At 30.8% G+C, this 22,112-nt stretch overlaps 2 protein-coding genes across 2 annotated transcripts in view; both read left to right on the forward strand.

Annotated features, from left to right (window-relative positions):
* The first annotated feature begins 1,889 nt into the window (after window positions 1-1,889).
* On the forward strand, window positions 1,890-2,871 carry LOC134716472 (uncharacterized). The gene is made up of 2 exons (XM_063579474.1): window positions 1,890-2,276; window positions 2,566-2,871. Exons 1-2 carry the CDS (start codon window positions 1,890-1,892, stop codon window positions 2,869-2,871), a joined length of 693 nt encoding a protein of 230 aa, XP_063435544.1.
* Window positions 2,872-7,031: 4,160 nt separating this feature from the next.
* LOC134713795 (sex peptide receptor-like) overlaps window positions 7,032-22,112 on the forward strand; it is a 55,670-nt gene continuing 40,589 nt past the window's right edge. The window contains exon 1 of the mRNA XM_063575076.1: window positions 7,032-7,158. The gene's annotated coding sequence lies outside the window, so the exon portion shown is untranslated. The remainder of the gene's footprint in view (window positions 7,159-22,112) is intronic.

Consider the following 22,112-nt stretch of genomic DNA (forward strand, 5'->3'; position numbering starts at 1 on the left):
GCCCGAATTTCCAGAACGTTCGATTTACATTATCAGGATATTATGGTCCATAAAATTTTACCAAATTAAATATTTTATTAGATATTTAAAATATGGAAAGCATAAAAGTCCAATAGTAACATTTGTTGTAAAAAATAAGCATGAGATACTTGCCTAGTTTCACTCCTTTCGTAATTCCTGTGATTCATTGAGCTTTTGTTTGTTACATTATTTTGTCTCATGGTTATCATTTTTTCGGGATTTCAACATCGGTGAACTTTTGCTGTATATTGTGTTAAAAGCCAACTCTTCACCAGAGACCAAATGACACAGCAACTAACAACTATAAGTCACCGTTCGGCCTTCAACAATGTGCAAAGTCCTTAGCACATAGTGAACTGTTCACATTTCCATTCTCAATTTTAAATCATACATGGCACCCAAATAACAAACAATAGGCCATTTTGTTCATATACCAAAGGAAAACTTCATGCAAAGCATGATCGTTTATTGTTTTATTGCATGCAATAATACAAGGTGATTTTGTGGCAAATAAAACCAAGACTTTAAAAAAGATTTTTGTTGTTATAAGATTTCAAACATAGATTACTCACCAGTTTTTATGATGTGCTAGCATTTATTGTTTACCAAAAGTCATAAATAACCATTAAATTAAAAAAAAACACATCGTGATGAGTCACTAAACTCGAGCGCACCCTATAAGATGTACATGAACTGGTACATACATATATTTGTTTTCACCAATATCTATTTTTATAAACTTGTTTTAAGGAAATCATTGCAGTCAATTATCCTTTATTTATTAAGAACCGAATTGCCAAATTTAAAAGTTCAAGGGGAAAGGCTGTTGATTTTCTTCAAAATTTTCATAGGTTTAATATTGAATCAACACAAGAGTACATGCTTCGTAAGATTCATTGGTAGGAATTAAAAAATATCTGGGTTTTGATGTGATTATTTTTTTAATTTACAGAAGAAATCAAATTAGACAGAAAGACGAGTTTCATATGACACGGTTCACTCAGTTACTCAGTTTACATCACCTATGTTTGGCAGATATCTATTGTCCATCTATTGTCAATTTATATCAACACCACTCACAACATGTTTTTTATAAGGGGAGCTCTCAAATTTCATTCCTAACTTAGTCTATTTTGACACCTTCTGTAGGACCGAAAAATTAGAAAAAACAACATAACAAAATCTAGTAAAGCTTGAATATTATGAAAATTTACTTACAAATTTTATTAATCTAGGTTCTAGCTTTAAAAAATTCGAGATGCACAGGTTTGTCTGTATTCAGAGTGAATTTTGTAGTGTTAATACGGCCGTATTTGCGAAAAGATTATGATGAATTTTAATGACATGAATGCGGACCTCTGACAGAAAGTGGTACTTGAAAAGATCTTCAGACAAACACATATCTTTACCGTTATCTGTCTCCACACATCTTGGTCATTCAGAATGATACAATAACAAAAGTTGTCATTACCCAATGGGTTTCCTTGGACTTTGCCTTTGTTTACTGATAATACAAGTTTTTGTAGTTGGTGTGCTTAAAGTAAGTGCATACAAGTTTTTGATAAAACGAAACACAAAGCATACCAAAGAGTTTTAAAACAAATATTTGAACAAAATTACGTAAGAAAACTTCTGAAAATTCTCTGACACTTTGTGCAAGTGTTTTACAAAAACAATATACTTATATGTCACTTAGAAAGGGATTCATTTGGTCTGGCATATAAAGAAGTTACTTTAAAATAAGCAGACTAATAGTTAAGCTTGGCATATATATAATCTAAGTAAACACATCAAGCAGTACATAAAAAAAGATCAGAATGAAAGGTGTATTTATGACTTTCATTATTTATTTCATTCAAGTTGACACAATGTTTTCCTTATCTGAATCAGACTCATGCGATGGAGATAATTGTAGTGAAATGATATCTATGCCAATAATGGACGATATGAGAGCAACCTTGAACGCTAATTTGGATGTATCTAAAATGAATAAGCATTTAAAGGCATACATAAAACAGGAGATTGAAATAGGTGTGAAGACAGCAATGGAAAATCAGATGAAACGAATGATAGAACACAAAACCGAAACAATGAATGCAGAAATAATAGCAAAGTTTAAAGAGGTGGAAGAAATTCAAATATCAAAAACAGGTCAAGTGGAACGCTTTATTAAACAAGAAACAGAAAAGATGAAAACAGAAAGTATGACAATGTCTGAAAAGACAAATAAAGACATAACAGTCAAGTCTAAAGAGGTGGCAAAAAGACAAACAGCAAAAACACATCAGATGGAACAACTCATAAAAAACAAAACTGAAGAAATATTGATATTTTTTAAAGAAAACGAAGAAAGACAAGCAATACAGACAGATCAGATGGCGCAGACCATAAAAAAACAAGTCTGCTGAAATATTGACATTATTCAAAGACAATAACAAGAAAATGGAGACAAAATTTGATGTAAAACTTAAGGAATTCGAACGGAAATTTGAAGTGAAGGATAGATTTAAACATGCATTTTTTTCATATTTGTCTTATGACAAGAGGAATTTTAGTCAGGACCCAATACTTGTATTTGATGTTGTTCCACTTAACATTGGCAGTGCTTACAATGGTACAACAAGAAAGTTTACATGTAAAGAAGATGGAATATATACATTCTCATGGGCAACAAATGAAGGCTTTTCCAGTGTGCTTTTAGTTGATGAAAAACCTATAGCTAGTAATAGTAATGATGTAACCAGTTCATGGTTTGTTGAAACATACACCACAGGATCTCTAAGTGTAATTGTCAAAATGACAAAAGGACAAGAGGCCTGGTTAAAAGTTGAACAATTTGAGGATTTTTAAACTGGATCATCGTCAGAAAGTACACCTTCTTCTGTTTTCTCGGGTTTTAAAATGTAACTTCTTCTTGATACTTGTTGCTAAATATTGAGTGAAAAAGATCAACTATTGAATTGTTTTTTCCTTTAGCCAATTTTCATAATTTTAGTTATCAATGCGCGTCAGACGACCGAACAACAGAGATTACCTACGTGGGTGGGCAAAAACCACTATCACCCATTCCGTCACGTTCCATTTATCATGGTTATCAGTTGTCAAAAGTGAAAACAAGTCACTGTAATCTGTTCGTCTATGTTGACTTATTTGTAGATCTTATTTTTCTGAATATATTTATTACAGAGAATTGTCTCTATCTACATGTTGCCAAAACAAAAAGTGCAATAAATATAAAAAAGCAACAGCCAAAAGCAACAACTTCTATTAGAGCTATCAATCAAATATTTCTATCATCTATCGTACTAAAATAACGATGTCCAATTTGTCTGCCGTCATGGGGTAAAAACGACAAATCAAAGAATTCAACTTTATATATAGCTCATATAGGAAAATTGTGTTAATTTAACATTACACCACTCCAGACCCTTTTGTTGTCCGCCAATAACTAACAAGTTCCAGGTCGAATCCGATACCGATACCAATAGTATATTCAGCTGTTACCTATTACCTTATCTGTACGTTCCTCATCTGACGGGCCCACCACCATACGATGTATTTAGGATTTTGCCATATACACCCGCCTTAACCACAAGTATTAGTTTCTAAGATGACGATACGAATACTAAAAGTCTGGACTTAAATTGAGGCGTATAGGTACACTTTTCAATTTGTTATCCGGCATGACGCAAAACAGCGAATCAAAGAATTCAACTTTATTTATTACTAATATAGGACTATGCTTTAATAAAAAAAATGTACTCGATAACAGGCCTTTTGTTTTCCAAAAAATAATATGACCAATAATTGATAAGTTCCAAGTCGACGGGTCATATAGAATGATTTTGAAGGCAGAGTAAACTGTGCATCTTACAATTGGAATGATTTTATCAGATGAAACTACCAATATTATAATAAGGCTAACACACAGTTATATACTGTAATTCAGTCACAGACCCGCGATATTACGGGTGTGTTCTAGTATATACTAATTACGTATCTTATTGGTCTTTTCATTTTGAATGTAAAATGTAGAAAATTTCTCTGAATCTGTTTATATACTCGTTGCAATGGCAGAATACGATTTGCATGGTTTTTTTTTAAATTCTGAGAAACGATGGTTGTTTCTCGACGGTCATTTTGGAGCAACAGACATATTTTGAGCTGTAGACCTCTAGCCATACAGCAAGTATGAACAATATCGTTAAAATAGAGGTCACGTAAGTTGATTATTTTCCCAAACACTTTATAATAATGTAGTTAAAAAAGCCATTTTTCCATTATATTGTATTTCGTTTTCCATATACATCTTATTTGTCTCCAGTTATCAATATAGCTCATTCATTGAATCCTTACTAGAACCGGTGACAATAATAGCAATATGTTACAGTAGTAAAATAATTTTTTTCCGCAAACTTGTTAAACGAAAATGTAACCTTTGATAACTATTGGCATGTCGAAATGTTCTATTGTATTGTTTATATATGTTTTTGTCTGTCCTGAATGTTCTTGCATATATTTGTACTTTAGTACTGCCATGTAATATTGTCAAAAGTGCGAGGTTGAGCTAGCCCAAAACTAGGTTCAACGTACCATATTTTTTTAAATCCTGTACCAAAACATCAAATGTTCATCCCTTATGACAGAGTTGTGTTTCTCAATCTCACAGTCTACTGCAATATGGTAATCTAATGAAAAAGATTTACGATTGCATGTCCATTCCATAAGTAGGAGCCCTAGCTGTACTAACGTTTTAGTACATCTTTAGAACATATTTCCTTTTTTTCAGTTAAATAATAGACCACTTTCGAGTTTGTCAGTCACCGGCAAGAACTCGTCAATTATGCGCGCCTTTGTGACATCATTTACCAGATAGAAGGGATCGCCTGTATACCTGCACGATAAACGTTCATCAAGCGTCTAAGTGATCGTCATTGTGCAGGATAAACTAAAAATAATATTTTTGTAGATATAGCTTTATAGCGTTCTAACCATTCGCTCATCATTTGAACGGAAGTGACGACGCCCCTAAACTCAGGAATGATATTCATTAAAACCGAACTTTTTGACGGAGATGTATCGAACTTGAAATTTGTCTTTTGATTGTCGGTAAGAATGCGCTCGCTAAATCAACAATTCTTTCCTCTCTCCCCCTTCCTCCAAAAAAAGAGTATTAAACACAAAATGATTCAATGCAAAGAGTCTGCATATTCTTTTTTTACAGATCCATTCAAAACTATATGTTAAATTATGTAATTGTGCCTTCGTAGAAGATAAATGAAACATAAAAAAGGTAATAAAGTTGATTAACAATATTACATAGTACAAGGCAATCATTAACAGATTTAATCAAAGCCAACGCGGGACAGTCCCATACGGATAAAAGAGGTGGTGTTAACACGTTACCAAAACCAATTAATAATGTAATTGAAAGGCCAATACACAATCTTCAAGCATATGTCAGTGTATTTTTGTTTCTCGTGACAGACTTTCCCTGTGTTTTTCAATGGAAAATTCATCAAAAAAGCTATGATATATCTACTGTAAACACACTCTATACTCGTGTTTTCTTCTAGTGAAAATATTATGTTATTGCAGAATATTTCCGCCATTACCAAAGAACTTATTTCTATGACAAACAGAGATGTGTCTTCAAAACATTACTAGTTGTAAACCGCCTGACTCTACATATATAAATATTGATAAAACATTGCCTATCAAGGTTATGCCATCAAAAACTTTTTTTGCAGATCCATCATCATTGACCCTGATATACTGTGTACACATTTATTTTCGTGGGTATACATTTTCGTGGATTGCTGAAAACATGCATATTCGTGGATATTTTTGGTTATGCCAATCTCTGTATACAAAGCCATTTGAAAATATGATATTCGTTGAACATTTGAATTCGTGGTTTACCTGTACCCACGAAACCCATGCAAATTAGTATCCAACGAATCATAATGAATCAGCCGAAGTTCATTCTTCCTTGTCATTTTGTTCAGTCTTTGAACTTTGAAATTCTCTTTTGTATATTATCTTTTTGATTTTAACATTTGATTTTTAGTGATAACAAGGCCTTTGCAAGCTTTATTACTAGACGAAACAAAATCATGTTTGAAATAACATAATGGGCGATGGCAGCATTTCAATAGATAATTTCTTTTTTAAATTCACAAGCGTTCTTTACGAAGTTTTTTTTTATTAGAATTGTTTGCATTTTGTTTATGATGCTCTTTCGTCCTAGCATTGATGGGCATGCCTTCCAGAAATAAGTGGTATCCATCAAAGCATTTAAGATCAAAGTAACAGTAAAATATTGGTCAGAATGGTCGCTTTCTTTCTGCAATCTAACAAATATAACAAAATAGTGATATAATTTTATTTTGGTGAAGTTGTTTGAGATTTATCCAACCGATTTCGTTGTTTAATAAATGATAATGGTTAAGAAGTAAAAGCAATGTTCCACCACTAATTGAGAAGGAGTTTTATATTAAATTCGTATTTGTGATAATTAACTGTATTATATATTTTCACAATTAATGCATTTTGTATTATGTAAACCATAATGTTTATCACCAGCATAAGAGTCAAGTTGATAACATGTCTAATAACCATTTCTCTAATATATAATGCCTGTCATGACGCTCGTGTCCTGTTTATTCACGGATTATAATGAAAATTAGCGTGTTTCTCCCATTTGTTCGAGGATCATGCCAATATGTGTTAAACTATTCCGTTACATTTAACAAGTTCTCTGTATGTATCTTAACGCTCCCAAGTGAAAGGCGATGACACACTATCACGTTTGCAAATTCGATCAAATGAAAAAAATACACATTAAACAGAACGGTAGACAGAGTTAAGGAGAATTTGAACAAATTTGATAACAAAGATATGAGCAATCATTGATTGTTGAGAAAAGCATTTGTTATAGAACTTTTATAAAGGGTATTAGTTAATCATCATAAAACGTAGCACAAACCGAAGATCTCTATACAGTAGAACTGAGCAAATCAATGGAATATTTGCATATTTTGTATTTTAATCAGATTCCTATCTAGATAGAATACTATCAGAACATTGCTTTTAAAACATACTCTAATAAGTGGAATCATACAGATATTCTCCAAGGTAAGGTTTATTGTAATTTCTGTCATTAGTTTTTCATTTGTGTATATTAGTTTACAGAACATAAAACTAATTTCTGCACGTCATATCATATTGAGATCGTGTTATTGTAACTAACGATTCCAGTAATTATCTTATCAAATAAAACAGCCAATTTTACACTGAAAAGTATATTAATTTATAATATACAAGCGTTTTCAATGTCATATCAGTATTTTGATTTCATTCCCTTTACACTTTACGATTATATAAGCAATACAAAATTAAAGCACAGTAATACGGGGCGCCGAATGGGACTCTTTTGGTTTTGTACAAAATTCAATTCTGTCATATCAAAATCATTTTTGTCTTAAAAAACTATGTGATACAGACTTGTTTTATGAAAACTTCAATTTTGTGATGACAAAATTCATTTTTGTAGACAAAATTCATTTTTGAAGACAAAATTCATTTTTGTAGACAAAATTCATTTTTGTCATGACTAAATTGACAAAATTCAATTTTGTCATAAAGGTATGCAATATAAACTTATTTGCTTACAAAAATGACTTTTGTTTCCTGATTGGAAATTAAAACATTGTGTGAGACAAGATTCAATTTTGTGAGACAAAATTTACCTTTGTGAGACAAAGTTCACTCTTGTGAGACACAGTTCACTTTTGTGAGACAAAATTGACTTTTGTGAGACAAAATTGACTTTCGTGAGACAAAATTGACTTTTGTGAGACAAAATTGACTTTCGTGAGACAAAATTGACTTTTGTGACACAAAATTGACTGTTGTGAGACAATTTGACTTTTGTGAGACAAAATTCAATTTTGTCAATTTTGTCTCACAAAAGGCAATTTTGTGACGACAAAATCCAATATTGTGACGACAAAATTCATTCTTATGACAAAAAAATCAATTTTGAGGCGACAAAATTGACTTTTGAGAGACAAAATTGACTTTTGAGAGACAAAATTTGTCTCACAAAAGTCAATTTTGTCTCACAAAAGTAAATTTTGTCTCACACAAGTCAATTTTGTCTCACAAAAGTCAATTTTGTCTCACAAAAGTCAATTTTGTCTCACAAAAGTCAATTTTGCATGTCTCACAAAAGTGAGTTTTGTCTCACAAAAGTCAATTTTGTGTAAAAAAAGTCGATTTTATATGCAAATTAGTTCACAAAATCCGAACTAAACTAATTTGCATACAAAATTGACGTTTGTCGCCCAATTTTTCAATTTAGGGAACAAAAGTCAAGTCTGTGTAACAAAAATGAATTTTGTCATGACAAAAGTGACTTTTGTCCACTGAAAGATAATTTTGTATGACAAAATTTTAAATTTGTAGTATGCTACAAATTTTGTTAAACTGAACTCATTTTTGTTGAACAAAAGTCACTTTTGTCCGTACAAAATTGAATTTCGAGTACAAAACCACAAGAGTCCCATTCGGCGCCCCGTAAGTAAAGATATGTAAAATACGTAACATTTTACTAAAATTCATATGTCCTTGTGTGTGATGTTTTTTACTTTAAAAATTTGCATACTATTCTAATGAAGAAACAACATATGGCAAGAGATAAATTGATAACAGTAACAAGTCATGTTATCTGTTAATCTGGATTGGTGAATTAAACAAAAATTGAAGAGTATAAATCTTACTTGATTATAACAATACGGAGTTTGTATTTCTTTTCATTAAAGATTAACTGCCAAAATAAATCGTTAAAGATAGTTATATCGAATTGCTTTGTTTTGTCTATATAGTTTTGTATACAGCCTAAAGGTAAAAAAACCTAACCAACTCGTTTTCTTATCATTCACTTATATTTCAAGAAATATGTATCTGAATGAGCTGACCTTCTTAATACTTTAATACGCAGCTATCTCCATTACACGTCTTAATTATTCTACTAATTTGTCAACTACTGAAATGGATCCAATTGTTTGCTCATAATTAAAAGAAGTGCGCGACTGTCAGTTCTGACAAAACTTCAAATATCATTTTCAAAAATGTTACATGCGAAAGCAGTGCTCTTTTTCTATATGATAAGGGTTTGTCGGACTCATATATTTGAGTGATAAAATGAAGTATTCATCATAAGATCCTGACAAAAGATGAAGCTATTGAAACGAGATAACAAAACGGTTCATGTGTGCAAAAACAGTAGGTAACAAAACATGGTTATAACTCAATAACAACCACTGATAACAAACTTTTGACTGGCGACACACACGTTAGGAATGTATATGGGCTTGACTTGTTTATTATCGCCCAACAGTTATATAATCAAAGGTAAAGAAACAACATAAGAGCAAAGTAGAAATCGTGTTTGTACATAACAGTTATCAAACCTTAAACATTGTGTTTGTAAAGCGAATTATTTCACTTTTTATGTAGTTACCGGAACTGGGCCTTTTTTGTGAACAGAATAATTGATACAAATGCGCTGTTTTAAGACAGCTTCAACATATTTAAATTTGAAATCAAGTTTTGATGAATTTCATGGGTATGAACAAGTAGTTCGCATATACTCTGGAAATTAAGTCAGACTAAATGCATGTTTTTGTGAAAACGACGAAAGATTGTAATGTAGCATAATTAGTAAATCATTGTAGCCATATGCATTTGAAGGATATTACTTGACTAACTACGAATATGATATCATACAATAAAAGAGATAAAAGTTAGTTGATTGTTAATATTTGTCTAGAAATGAGCAATGATACCATATTAATGGTTTTAATTAGATTTTAAGGTTTATTATGTACATTAATATTTTTGTGCACGTTTAGAGAAAAATCCCAATATAAAATTCGAAAAAGTGACAATAAACTATCTTTTCTTTCTACGGACATTCAAAATGCTGTTGCATGCAAAGTAAAACAAGTAAAGAAATATCGTATACCTTACCGGTATATGCATTATGAAAAACTGCAGAATGATAGGAGAAGACTTCTCCAGCTTCTGTCAGCATTGGGATTTTCCCAACTACACAGGATTATATTCACAGTAAATACATTGTACAATAATTCTGAAAGAAAAAACACTGTCTCAATTATACTTCAGACTTGATTGTGACAAAAATATGGTAATTTAAGTTGATAGTGTTCTAACATGGACATGATTACTAAAACAAACAAAAATTTAAAAAAAAACCAAGAGACTAATTCAATCATTTGAATAATTACCGATTCCAGATACTTTTGTCATACCAAGAAAAAATAATTTTCCGATTGTGTCAATCCTAGGCAGAACTGCGGCTGTATATCCTTATAAAATAACACGTTAACAAAGTGTTTTGCTGATTCTGACCAGATTTGTACATGTGTTTCAACAATAGACGATACGACTAAAAATTTATATCTGAGAATTTAAATGGAATAAGTCCCAGTCTTTAGCATAAGTTGGCAGTAATAAAAACATTTTGAAAGAAAGGAAATTGATAATATATGTCGTATTATTTTATGATAACTGATTAATTTGTGTTTGCTTTACGCCGCCTCAGCACATAAAAGGCTACAGGTATATCGTGGTAACGTTTTTTGTTTGATCTTTATCTATCAGCTGAAGCCCCCAAAATATAAATGAACACTATTGAACTTTTACATTTTATTCAATATACTTAATGCTTACTTGTCATTAATTGTCATTTTACATGTGCAGTCGAAATTAAAGTAGAAGATTTGTTGCTTGTATTAAATATTTTCATTAACAAGTCGAAAATGTATAATAAGTGACACGTGTTAATTTTTATTGTAAATGGAGGTAATGCAAAAGCAGCAAATGGCAAGGCTTTTAATGAATATATTATATTTTCTTCATATTCTGACTATATGATGTACAATTGTGGTTTCTACAATATGTTGAAACCTGTATCTTAGCATTTCACAAAATCATGTTTTTCTAAAAATGTACATGACGTCTTTACCCTTAATCATACGATAAGACATACAATGTATTAAATGGTTGTCACAGCTTCAATTCAACCAATTACATTTAAAGTAGCCTGACAACACGTAGGGTTTTTAAATAACTAGCAAACGAATATTCATGGATAAAAATTTTACTAATATGAGAAGCATATTTTGTCAATTTATGAGACAAACTTGTACATCAGCTAACACAACAATGTTAGTTATATTTGCTTATTCAGATTTTTAGACTACAACAGTGCTATTTCTATTGTAGTATAGTCACATTTCATCATATTTCAACATTGGTTTTGAATTTTGTAAGTTAACAGAGATTAAGCTGCTCTTCGGTACTAACATGATTCATAAGAAACCTTTTAAATTGTCGTTTATAAATTTTGAAATGAAAAAAAAAGTAAGGTTTCAACTTCCTCAAGCAAAGTTGATAATTAATGAATTTGTTTTAGATACGTGCTTTCATCGCCGCGATACAGCCTTTTTGTGGTAATGCGGCGTAAAGCAACCAGCAATCAATCAATCTTTGGCTTTCATGTATCTGGCTATGAGTGTTCCTAGTGAAGGTAAATGCAGGTGAGCATGAATGAAATTAATAACGTTGTTGTCACCAATGTCATTTTCAAATAGTCTTACAGTATGCTGCAAAGTTAGAATGTGACATACATTAATATTAGTAACTTTCATTATTATTTGAAACAAAAGGCAAATAACATTTAATGCAAAACAATTATTGATTCAATTTTGAATTAAAACCGAGTATCTTCTTATATTAACTAATTAAAGAAATGAATGCCGTTCTCTTTGATGTCGTTCTTAAGTGAACATGATTAATTGATAACGTATTGTTTAATTTATTTGAGGTTCTCATGAAATCGTGACAGTTGGTCTCAAACCGTTTGGATTTATGCCATTTCAAATGATTTTATCACAATGTAGGTCTGCATTATTTAAACAGTAATAACACTCTATCTCCATGTTAAGAGAAATTACCATCAAATAGATATACATTGTAACATCAGACATAGACACCTATTCATTGTTGACATAAAGAGCAAACACGGATACGAGATGCGTGAGACATGATTTATTTTAAAGTACTTGGACTACATTTCAGGAAGAGTATTGTTGACAACTATAAAGCCAATCGTAGGTTGATACTTTAAGAGAGATGATCCTATGTAAGTTTTCCAACCCATGGTAATTGCTCAATTACACTGCAAGTTAACTTGGAAAACTTTGTAAGCATCAAAAGACATATGTTTCTAATGCATTTCATAAGATACAGATAAACAAAATGCTTCAATAGAAATTATTACTAATTAGACTTATAGTCTTAACTTAAGTAGATATAGGAAGATGTGGTGTGAGTGCCAATGAGACAACTCTCCATCCAAATAACAATTTAAAAATTAAACCATTATAGGTTAAAGTACGGCCTTCAACACGGAGCCTTGGCTCACACCGAACAACAAGCTATAAAGGGCCCCAAAATTACTAGTGTAAAACCATTCAAACGGGAAAACCAACGGTCTAATCTATATAAACAAAACGAGAAACGAGAAACACGTATATATTACATAAACAAACGACAACTACTGTACATCAGATTCCTGACTTAGGACAGGTGCAAACATTTGCAGCGGGATTAAACGTTTTAATGGGCCCAAACCTTCTCCCTTTTTCTGAAACAATAGCATAACATCACAACATATAAAAACATACGATAAAATATCAATTAGCAGACTTAACTCAATCAAAAAACGTATGATTACACAAAGAACGAATAAATTTGATCTGCGATATCTGAATACAAATGCACAGTTAATTAAATATTAGAGACAAACAGTCATGACCAAAAGGCTATCAAATAAATTCAAACACACTGAGAAATATTTAACCAATCAATGTTCACTTTAGAAAAAAACCGTTTTTTTATAATCTTGAAGTTTATACAAATGTTGTAAGAATAAGTGAAAAATTGAAGATATTACAAATAATCAAAGCTGGTATACAGCCAAGATCCATATAAATAAAAAATGACAAAAAAGCATTATAAACAGTATCAACAGGTCGAATTAACAAGAAAATACGATTTGAGAGTACTCGCAGTTACTGACAGCTAGTTAAAAGCCAAAACCAATTAATAGTAAAAAATCATGCATCAGAGACTAAAATCGACTAAAACACATCACAGGGATTTAGTATTTTAACGTCATTAATAGTCAAAGAAGACATGACTTGTGCAATGCCAAAAATAAATGTATCGACAGGTAGTAGTATAGTGAAGAGCGACTTCTATAGAAATAAAAGTTAACGTGGCTGTGTCCCCTATACATCTCGCCTCAAAAGATAATGAAATTTAGTTATGTTTTAATTTGCTAATGACAAAATCAATATTAGTGCCAATGTGAACTATATTCAGAGATCTAATTACAATATTGGTACGATAACCCTTACTTATAAGTTTGTTCAAAGGTTCGATGAGTTTACAAGGATCACATAGTGATTTCCTCGCTTTAAGTACAATATTACCATAAAATTTAGGATGAGAAATACCATTTTTAATAAGCTTTCTACAGGTATAGCCAAATTTACTAATCAAATCTTTGTATCTATGAAAGAATTTAGTAAAAGTTTTAAGTAATTTATGGTATCGAAATCCCTGACACAACAATTTACCAGTGATGCATTGATTACGTTCGTTAAAATCTATGACATCAGAACACACACGGACAAACCGAACGAGTTGCGATATATAAACACCGTATGATGGAGCCAAAGGCACATCGCCGTCTAAAAAAGGAAAATTAACAATAGGAAATGAAAAATCGTCTCTTTTGTCGTAAATTTTAGTGTGAAGTTTCCCGTTTGAAATTGAAATGTATAAATCTAGAAAAGGACAACTGCTGCTGTTTATGTTAGATTTAGTTAAAGTAAGTTCGTTTGGGTAAATTTCTGAAGTATATTTAGAGAACTCTGGATTATTCAACGAAAAAATATCATCCAGATAACGGTAGGTATTTTTGAATGTATCAACCAAATGTAACAATGATGGGTCTTTACTGAGTTTGGTCATAAACTGAGATTCATAGCAATATAGAAATAAATCTGCTATTAAAGGGGCACAGTTGGTGCCCACAGGAATACCTACTACCTGACGATACACTTTATCGCCGAAACGTACATAAATGTTATCAAGCAGAAAGTTTAAAGCTTCAATCATATCCTCACATTTCCAGTAAGTATATCTAGCATACTTTCCTTTTAAGGCATAGTAATTTTTTTTAGTTTCTAAGATAAATGACTTTCAAAATGAATTTTGATAAGACGACCGATAAATTTCTAAAATAATTGTTTTCGTGAAAAAAAAAACCTAAATGTTATGCTATGAAAGTGTCAGTAATCAATCCCGCCTTAATCCGGTCAACAACCTTTGCAAACCCACGTTTTTGATTTGTTGTTAACTTGTTCTCGTCAAAAATATAAATGATTAACTTGCGATTGGTTGTAGAGCAAACAACAATTATTTGTCAATCTTTTATCATAGTTTTATTGAAACCGCATGTTTTAATGGTTTGAAAGTAAAGTATTTGAGGTATTACTCCCATAGTTGTTGGATATATCAGTAGTACAGTAGTACTTGTTTGTTTTATTGATCCTAAATCCAAAGTGGTTACCTTACCATTTAGTTATAAAAAGGAAAAGAGAAAACGAAACAGGAGACAAAATCCTATAGAGACTAGATAAACACTTGTAAAATAAGCATGGCATCTATGGTTTAACCGATGTTTATTGCCTTAAAAGAATTTGATGTTTTCTCTCATATTACACTGTTGAGAAAACAGTCATTAATTGAAAAGAATGACTTTTTCTTTCAGTCTTTAACAAAACATTTGATATAACTTGAAATCAAGATGCTGTCTTTTGATTAGTAGGTTTTTGTTTTTGTTGGTGTGTGAAATTTCAAAGAAATTTCTTATTCTTGCAATAGGTCATCAATATTTTAACAAATGGTCAGTGTCACACCTCGGACGGAATCATGAAATGTATTAAAGACCTTTGTTTTCAATCTTCTTTATATCAAATATGCGCGTTATTGACCTTTTTCAAAATTTCCATCAAAAGTGCTTACATGACATGTTTCTGGAGCATCAGTTATCATATATAATGTTTGAAAGTCAATAAAGCGATAACCTTGATGAAATATTTCAAATATCAATCAGTTTAATAGTATAAATAATTTACGCCACTTCAAAAAAAAGAAATTATAGAATAGAGATGATAAGGCTCCATAAGTGATGGGTAAATTATATCAGTCTTTCAAATTACAAAACCTTTGATATCATAATGAAATAACTTAAATTTATACATCATTATCATTCATATAAACAAATGTCGACGTCGTTGATCGCTAAATTCTTTACACTTCTATTATATAATAGATTAGTATCTTTTGACTTCCTTGGCTGCAATCAAGTCGTGCTGATTTTTTAGCAGTAATGAGCGCAGATAGGTGTAAAGATTAAATTGATATATGATTTTACTAGTTGATCAATATTTCTAATTTGCATTATGTCTCATCATGACTTATAACGTCATATGATATAACACTATTTTCAAAACCGGTATTTCTAAGTATCGTTTTTTCTCTTTTGGAATCTATTGTAGAAAGTTATCATAGACTTACAAAATGTTTGAAAGAAAAACGCAACATATTCACAAAAGTGTAGATGGAATACCTGTTACTCCTTAGTGTCTTTGTATGTTAGAAAAAAGCATGTGTATCAAATAGTCATTTAAATATATAAATATTGTTCTTTAATTGTTACCTGAGTTAAAAGGTATGTTAAGTTAAAATTCATCAACACTTCAATTACTCAAAAATAGCATATATACTAACAGATTAAGACAAGATTTTGTTTTTAGAAAAATTAAGGTTATTGATGTAAACTACTCTAATAAAATTTGTCATAAAGAATAAGATATTTGCTTTATCTTATTTTGGTAATGATTTCTGTAGACTAAATTTATATTTCTTAGACAGCATATAACAAGATGTTGAGAAAAAATCTAACAGAAAAAGATGGAAACCGATTTCTATACTTATGAAATATAAAAGTTATATATTCTTACATTCAAAGTTAAGTTTATATTGCTAGTTAAATGAATGGGCATCGGATTCGTGTGTAGAACCTGTACGCCAACGGTTTGTGGAAATCATAAACAAGTGTAATAGAGAAAAGTGGATATCTTAGCATGCTTAAGTATAGATAAGAAAGCTAATAGCTATATAAGTTGTAGCGCCGAATTGTTCTAGAAAAGATGGACACGTCTACTGATCTGGCCAACACTATAAGAAAAGGGGATTACAACAAGTCTAACAATGTTCTATAAAACTGTCAATATATCGTAGTTATCTACTATCTGAAATCTGTTGTAGACAAAACGTGAGTCTGGTGTACAAAACTTTAATCCTTTTATCTTTGATGAGTTTATTGATAGCTTCTGACAGTAAATCACGTAAATACAATGAATTCACATCACGACAAATTGCACCTAAAAAAATGCATATGACTTATAATTGTTCGATATAGAATGATTCGATAGAGTTCATGATACCTTAAAGCAGCATTCACACAAACAGTCCAAATGTTTTGATAAGGTTTGTGAAGCTCAGCTTTTAGTTGTCTATGTTGTGATTTTTTTTATTATTTTGTCTTTGATTCACCATTCAGTGTTTACATACCTTATCTGTTCCTCTTCATTTTATGCGTTTTTAATGTCCTCTTGGTACCGGTATCTTTTGTTTCTTTTTGCAAATCATTGTAGCATTTTGTAGGCTTTTACTAGACTAGCAATGAAATTATCATCATGATATATAAAGCAAGCATCGATGTGCTTGGATGACATGCCTTAAAATAGGAAATAATACTACACAAATATTTTTATTTGATTTACCATGAAGTGTTAAAGTTCCTATCTGTACCATTGCAAAGAAATATACACATTGAAAATGATAAAAGCTTACCAATAATATATCTAGAGATTACAAGCGCTATCAGTTGTGCATAAATGAAAAACCAAAATCATACTGAGAGAGACGCGTTATATTAAATAGAAAGAGTTCAATATGTGCTGTTGATTAAAATCCGAATTGTATGCCATGTCCGTTTTGATATGATGACTGCATAATCTGCCAACTTAATCTTTTATCGATGATTTTTAAATCATTACATAATATGGAGGAAAAAATTAAATAAAATGAATATCTCAATAATACCTTGGACTTGATGATATAGAGATAATGTATGGGTAATTGAAATCATTGTTATGTTAAGTAAAACGTGATTTCTAAAACACGACACAAATTAAAATACCTGGAGACTAATCCTGCCATTTGAGTATAATGGATTCTAGATCCTATGATTGTATTCTGAAAATTACATTTAAGGATTGTGTTAATCCTAGGCAGAATTGCAGCTCTAAAAACAACTCGTAAACAAAGTGTTTTGTCGGTTGTGGCGAGATTTGCATTATAACCATAATCAATGCTATTCTTATAGTCTGAATTGATATATTCAAACTTAAATTTAACATTTCTAATCTTTATTGCCATAAAACTACATGTTAATTGTATGTCACATACCATAACAAAATGAAAATAAAAAATGTCAACAAGATCATTAATATACACAATGAAATATTTTAAGAGTCCCCTGTCCTCAGGTCAATAGACTGTTTTACAAAGGATCCTAGCGTGTTTACCTGAATGTGTGAAATTGGGTTGAGTATATATGTTATCTTATATATGTCATTTGAATTTAAAAAGTGGATACTCTCATTAATAAAAAAATCAAAATAAACTTTTTCTTTTATTACTGTTTCTATTACAATATAAAAAGAAATGAATTTCATCCTCAATTTGTTTGCATAATCTTTCTTCTCTATGTATATTAAGGTATATTTTCTTTTCTACTAATACATTATGGTCACTTTCTCTAAATAGAACAAAGGAGACAGAACTTAATCAAATTGAAAATAAACCGACAGGATCATGGCAAATTAAAAGACAAATAAGTGCAAATAAAACTACAAAAGAAAAACAGATTTTGAGATAAATAATATTAATAATAGGAATATTACTTTGTTGGTTTTTACCAAGTTTGAGTGGCTAATCAGTGTCATGAATTTAACACCATACTTAACGTGTTATCTATATTTTGATTTTTTTTAACTATAATTTGATATAATGGTGAACGCGATCAAATCTTTTTCGTATGTCTATGGTTTCCTCTTTCTCTTTTGTTCATGTGTTTGGAGTTTTCAGAATAATGAATGAAAAGTTATCTTTCATTAAGGTACACATTCAGTCTTGCTTTCAATCTTTGTAGTAGCATACTTGTAACGAATTATCTAGTAAAGTTGCATATTTCTCATTAAGTGAAAATAATTCCTTGTTTGAAAATTAAAAGAAGTTGTATATTTTCCAATTAAACAACTCTTCGCAAAAGACCAAATGTATGAGAAGTTATAAACTAATATTTCACCGTCTTACCGTTAACAATGAGAAAAACTCTTACCGAATAAAACGGCAATCACTGAATCAGAGACTCCTGACGTGTGAAATGCATGTACTTTTTTTAACCAACGCTTATTGTAAAGCTCGATTATATAACATAATTATGATGCTTTTTCGAAGAGATAAACATAAACAGTCTACAATAGATCTGCGTAAATGGTTAAACATTACTAACAGAACAAAATATTAAATATAACACAATTGTATATCTTTAAATTGATACGAAAAAAGTAAAATAACACAAATACGGATCTACGACGAAAATTCAATACGGCAATTTCCTAATAAAATGGCAAAATCAAACGACAGAACACATCAAACGAATAGACAACAACTGTCATATTCCTGACTTGGTACAGGCATTCTCAAACGTAGAAAATGGAGGATTGAACCTGGTATGAAAGCGCTTAACCTCTCACTTGTATGACAGTCGCATTGTAATTATAACGGTGTGTGAAAAAAATAGACATACAAGGTGAAATTGTCAAAATAGGTAAACAGCCATCATATTCTTTAATGCTAAATTCATTATAGATTCAAGGATTTTTAAGCTCTATACGCTGGACGCTTGTTTTGTCTACAAAAAACTCATCAGTCAGTGACGCTCGTTTATTAAGGTTTGAAAAGACCAAAACGATAAATTCATCTCTTGGAAAATTGTCCTAAGACAATAACGAGATGATTGATATCTGCGATGATACCCACCTTAAAATATTTTTAGACACTCAATCAGCGCATTCGATAAAACACAGAAACAGATAGTAGCAGTGCTGTCATATCCCTTAAGGATGTACACTTCTGAGGAGATGAAAATGTAATTATTTTTTTTTTCTTAAAATGATTTTTAGATTTATTTGACTGTAAAAAAAATAACTGATGAAGAAAGAGTCATATGGTGATGCACTTTTTTTCCATTGCTGCGGCCATTTTTTCAATTGCGTGGATTTTCTCATTTTCATACATGTTACTGTTTATTCATATTTGGGCTTTTATCGCGAAAAAGTCACAGTTCCATAATTTAACTTTTTTTCATACTTTTAAGATAGATAAAGTGTACCCATATGAATAACTTTTAGTTTTATCATATTTTGATGCTTTTTCGTGTAAAATTTACCATGCTGTCAATTATGTTGTTATAAATGATTGAAAAATACATATTTAAGAAAAGAAAAAAGTGATTTGGGATGTACATGTTTCTAGTAAAATCGTGTGTTGTACCCCTCACCATTTTTTTTCCAAAATTTTGGATAAAAAGACTGACTTTGAAAAATGTATTACTCAAAAAATAATCTTGGTAAATACACAATTTTTTCACAGAGGTAAGTTTGATAATAACAATTTTTAAATTCATTGATATTTTCTTGTATCACAGGCATCTGTCGTCTTTTTCATGCAATGCAAATCCTGAGGTTAGTATTAGTTGGTAATGTCACAATACAATGTAGACCAATTTACATATATATAAACAAACGGGGGAAAATAATCCAAAAAACAAAAACAAAACACAGAGGAAACTAACGATTAAGCCACGCGAACTTAGTAACAAACGCGTATCAACCCTTCAAAGATAATCTGTCGTGCTACTTATTTAAGGTAAAACCAATAACGGCAATAAATTGCGTGAAGTGATGGAATTAAGACAAATGAACCACATCGTGGTCATCTGTGACCCAGGTATTACATAAATATCAACTAAATTTTGATTGCGTATAAAGCTTCCGATCGGATCTTTACGATTTAGAATCATTGATGCAATAGATCTTTGTTAGTTTTTGCGCTACATTTAAGACCTATTGGTGACCTTCTGCTGTTTTTTTTATATGGTCGGGTTGTTGTCTCTTTGACACATTCCCCATTTCCATTCTCAATTTTATATTACTCAAAATACAGTCGCTACTGAAATATTTCTACGAAATAAGGAATTCGAAAGTATATATTTTTCATGGAGAAATCTGTTTGCAACTGCCTCTCGTTGTCAATTTCCAAGTGTTAGTTCAGTTATGAAGCAAATTTAACTGTAGCTGTTCAAAGTATCCTTTATTATTCTAAAGTGCATTGGGATACATACATGCAGTCATCATTATACCACACGTTTAAAACAGTACAACGGAATACAGCTTTGTATCTTTGATTTGTTTCACTATGCCACTAGTCCGGTCTTCATTAACTGATGAAATATATAATATCAATTGGGAAATAGGTAGCGTTGAACACCAGTCAAACAAAACAGTATAACATGTTTCTGTGTAGAATAATTTTGTTTTTTTGATAGACTGAACAAGAACCATGCTCTCTATTCTTGAGAAACATCAAACTTAACTATAGTTGGCTAAGATTTATGCTGCCTTAACAATAATTTGAAAAAAAATATTTTTAAAACTATTAGAAAATCTTTGATGTATATAAAAGACTCGTACATTTTTAGAACCTTTTAACAATGTTCTTTTTTTTTGCATACGTAACAATACTTGTAGCGATAGGTGAAATGTTTGATTTATCTTTTGTCTCTGTCTGTGAAATAAGATTTTCGAAAATGTTGAATATGAGGTTTTGGTGTCAAAAAGCTGACCAAGAGCATTCAATTTACTTAACAAACAGTAACAAACAGTAGTTGTCGAAACGCACGCATGGTGCATGAAGTTGATACAATTTAATGTCATTTGAAACCTAAAAAAATTACACCAAATGCTTCAAAATTGGCAATTTAACATGTTTAATATCCAGTTAAATTAAACAGTGCCTGTTTTTGGACTGAAAAAAATTGCTATTGTACTCTTTACGGTCGTTGCTATAGTTTTCATGACTCATTTATGAACTATTGAATTAATTATTTGAGAATGCTCACGAAATCGTGACAGTTTGTCTCATATCGATTCGTTTCATGCTATTTCAATTGTTGTTACAATAATGTAGGTCTGAATTATTCAAATATATATATTAAACTCCCTCCATGTTAAGAGAAGTATACACGAAAGCATGCAAAGAATATAGATCGAGGCACTTCTTTATTGCCATTGTAGACATTGAGATTATACATGCATATGCAAAAGCTTGGTGTATGATTGATATCATTTTACTTGGGATAATGTTTTTGTCGACTATTGGTGATCTATTCAATTTTAGATCGACAATTTTGGTAAAATTGTCCAAAATTGCTTTGTAAAATGCTAATTCAAACATTAAAAAGAAATAAACTTTTACAAAATATTAAATAATACGCGTTTAGATATGTACAACAGTACAGCAGATGCAGTTATTGAAATACCAATGGTTCAATAACTGGTTTCCAATATCAACTAAGTAACAACTATAAAGTTTGATTTTCATTTAACAAGGAGATAAAGCAATCAGCGTTAAAATGTTCTGAAAAAAATATATAGATATTAAGGTAGTATATTGAAAGAAATATTTGGTAGCCTCTTTTGAATTCCTTTACAACTTATATACGGGCTACTTAT

The sequence above is a fragment of the Mytilus trossulus genome, chromosome 4 (genome assembly GCF_036588685.1).
Source record: "Mytilus trossulus isolate FHL-02 chromosome 4, PNRI_Mtr1.1.1.hap1, whole genome shotgun sequence".
In the NCBI taxonomy this organism is placed as follows: domain Eukaryota; kingdom Metazoa; phylum Mollusca; class Bivalvia; order Mytilida; family Mytilidae; genus Mytilus; species Mytilus trossulus.

Coding starts and splice junctions, on each gene's coding strand:
- LOC134716472 (XM_063579474.1), top strand. CDS start 1,890: ATGTTTTCCTTATCTGAATCAGACTCATGCGATGGAGATAATTGTAGT. Junction 2,277..2,565: donor TAACAGTCAAGTCTAAAGAG/GTGGCAAAAAGA, acceptor TCTTATGACAAG/AGGAATTTTAGTCAGGACCC.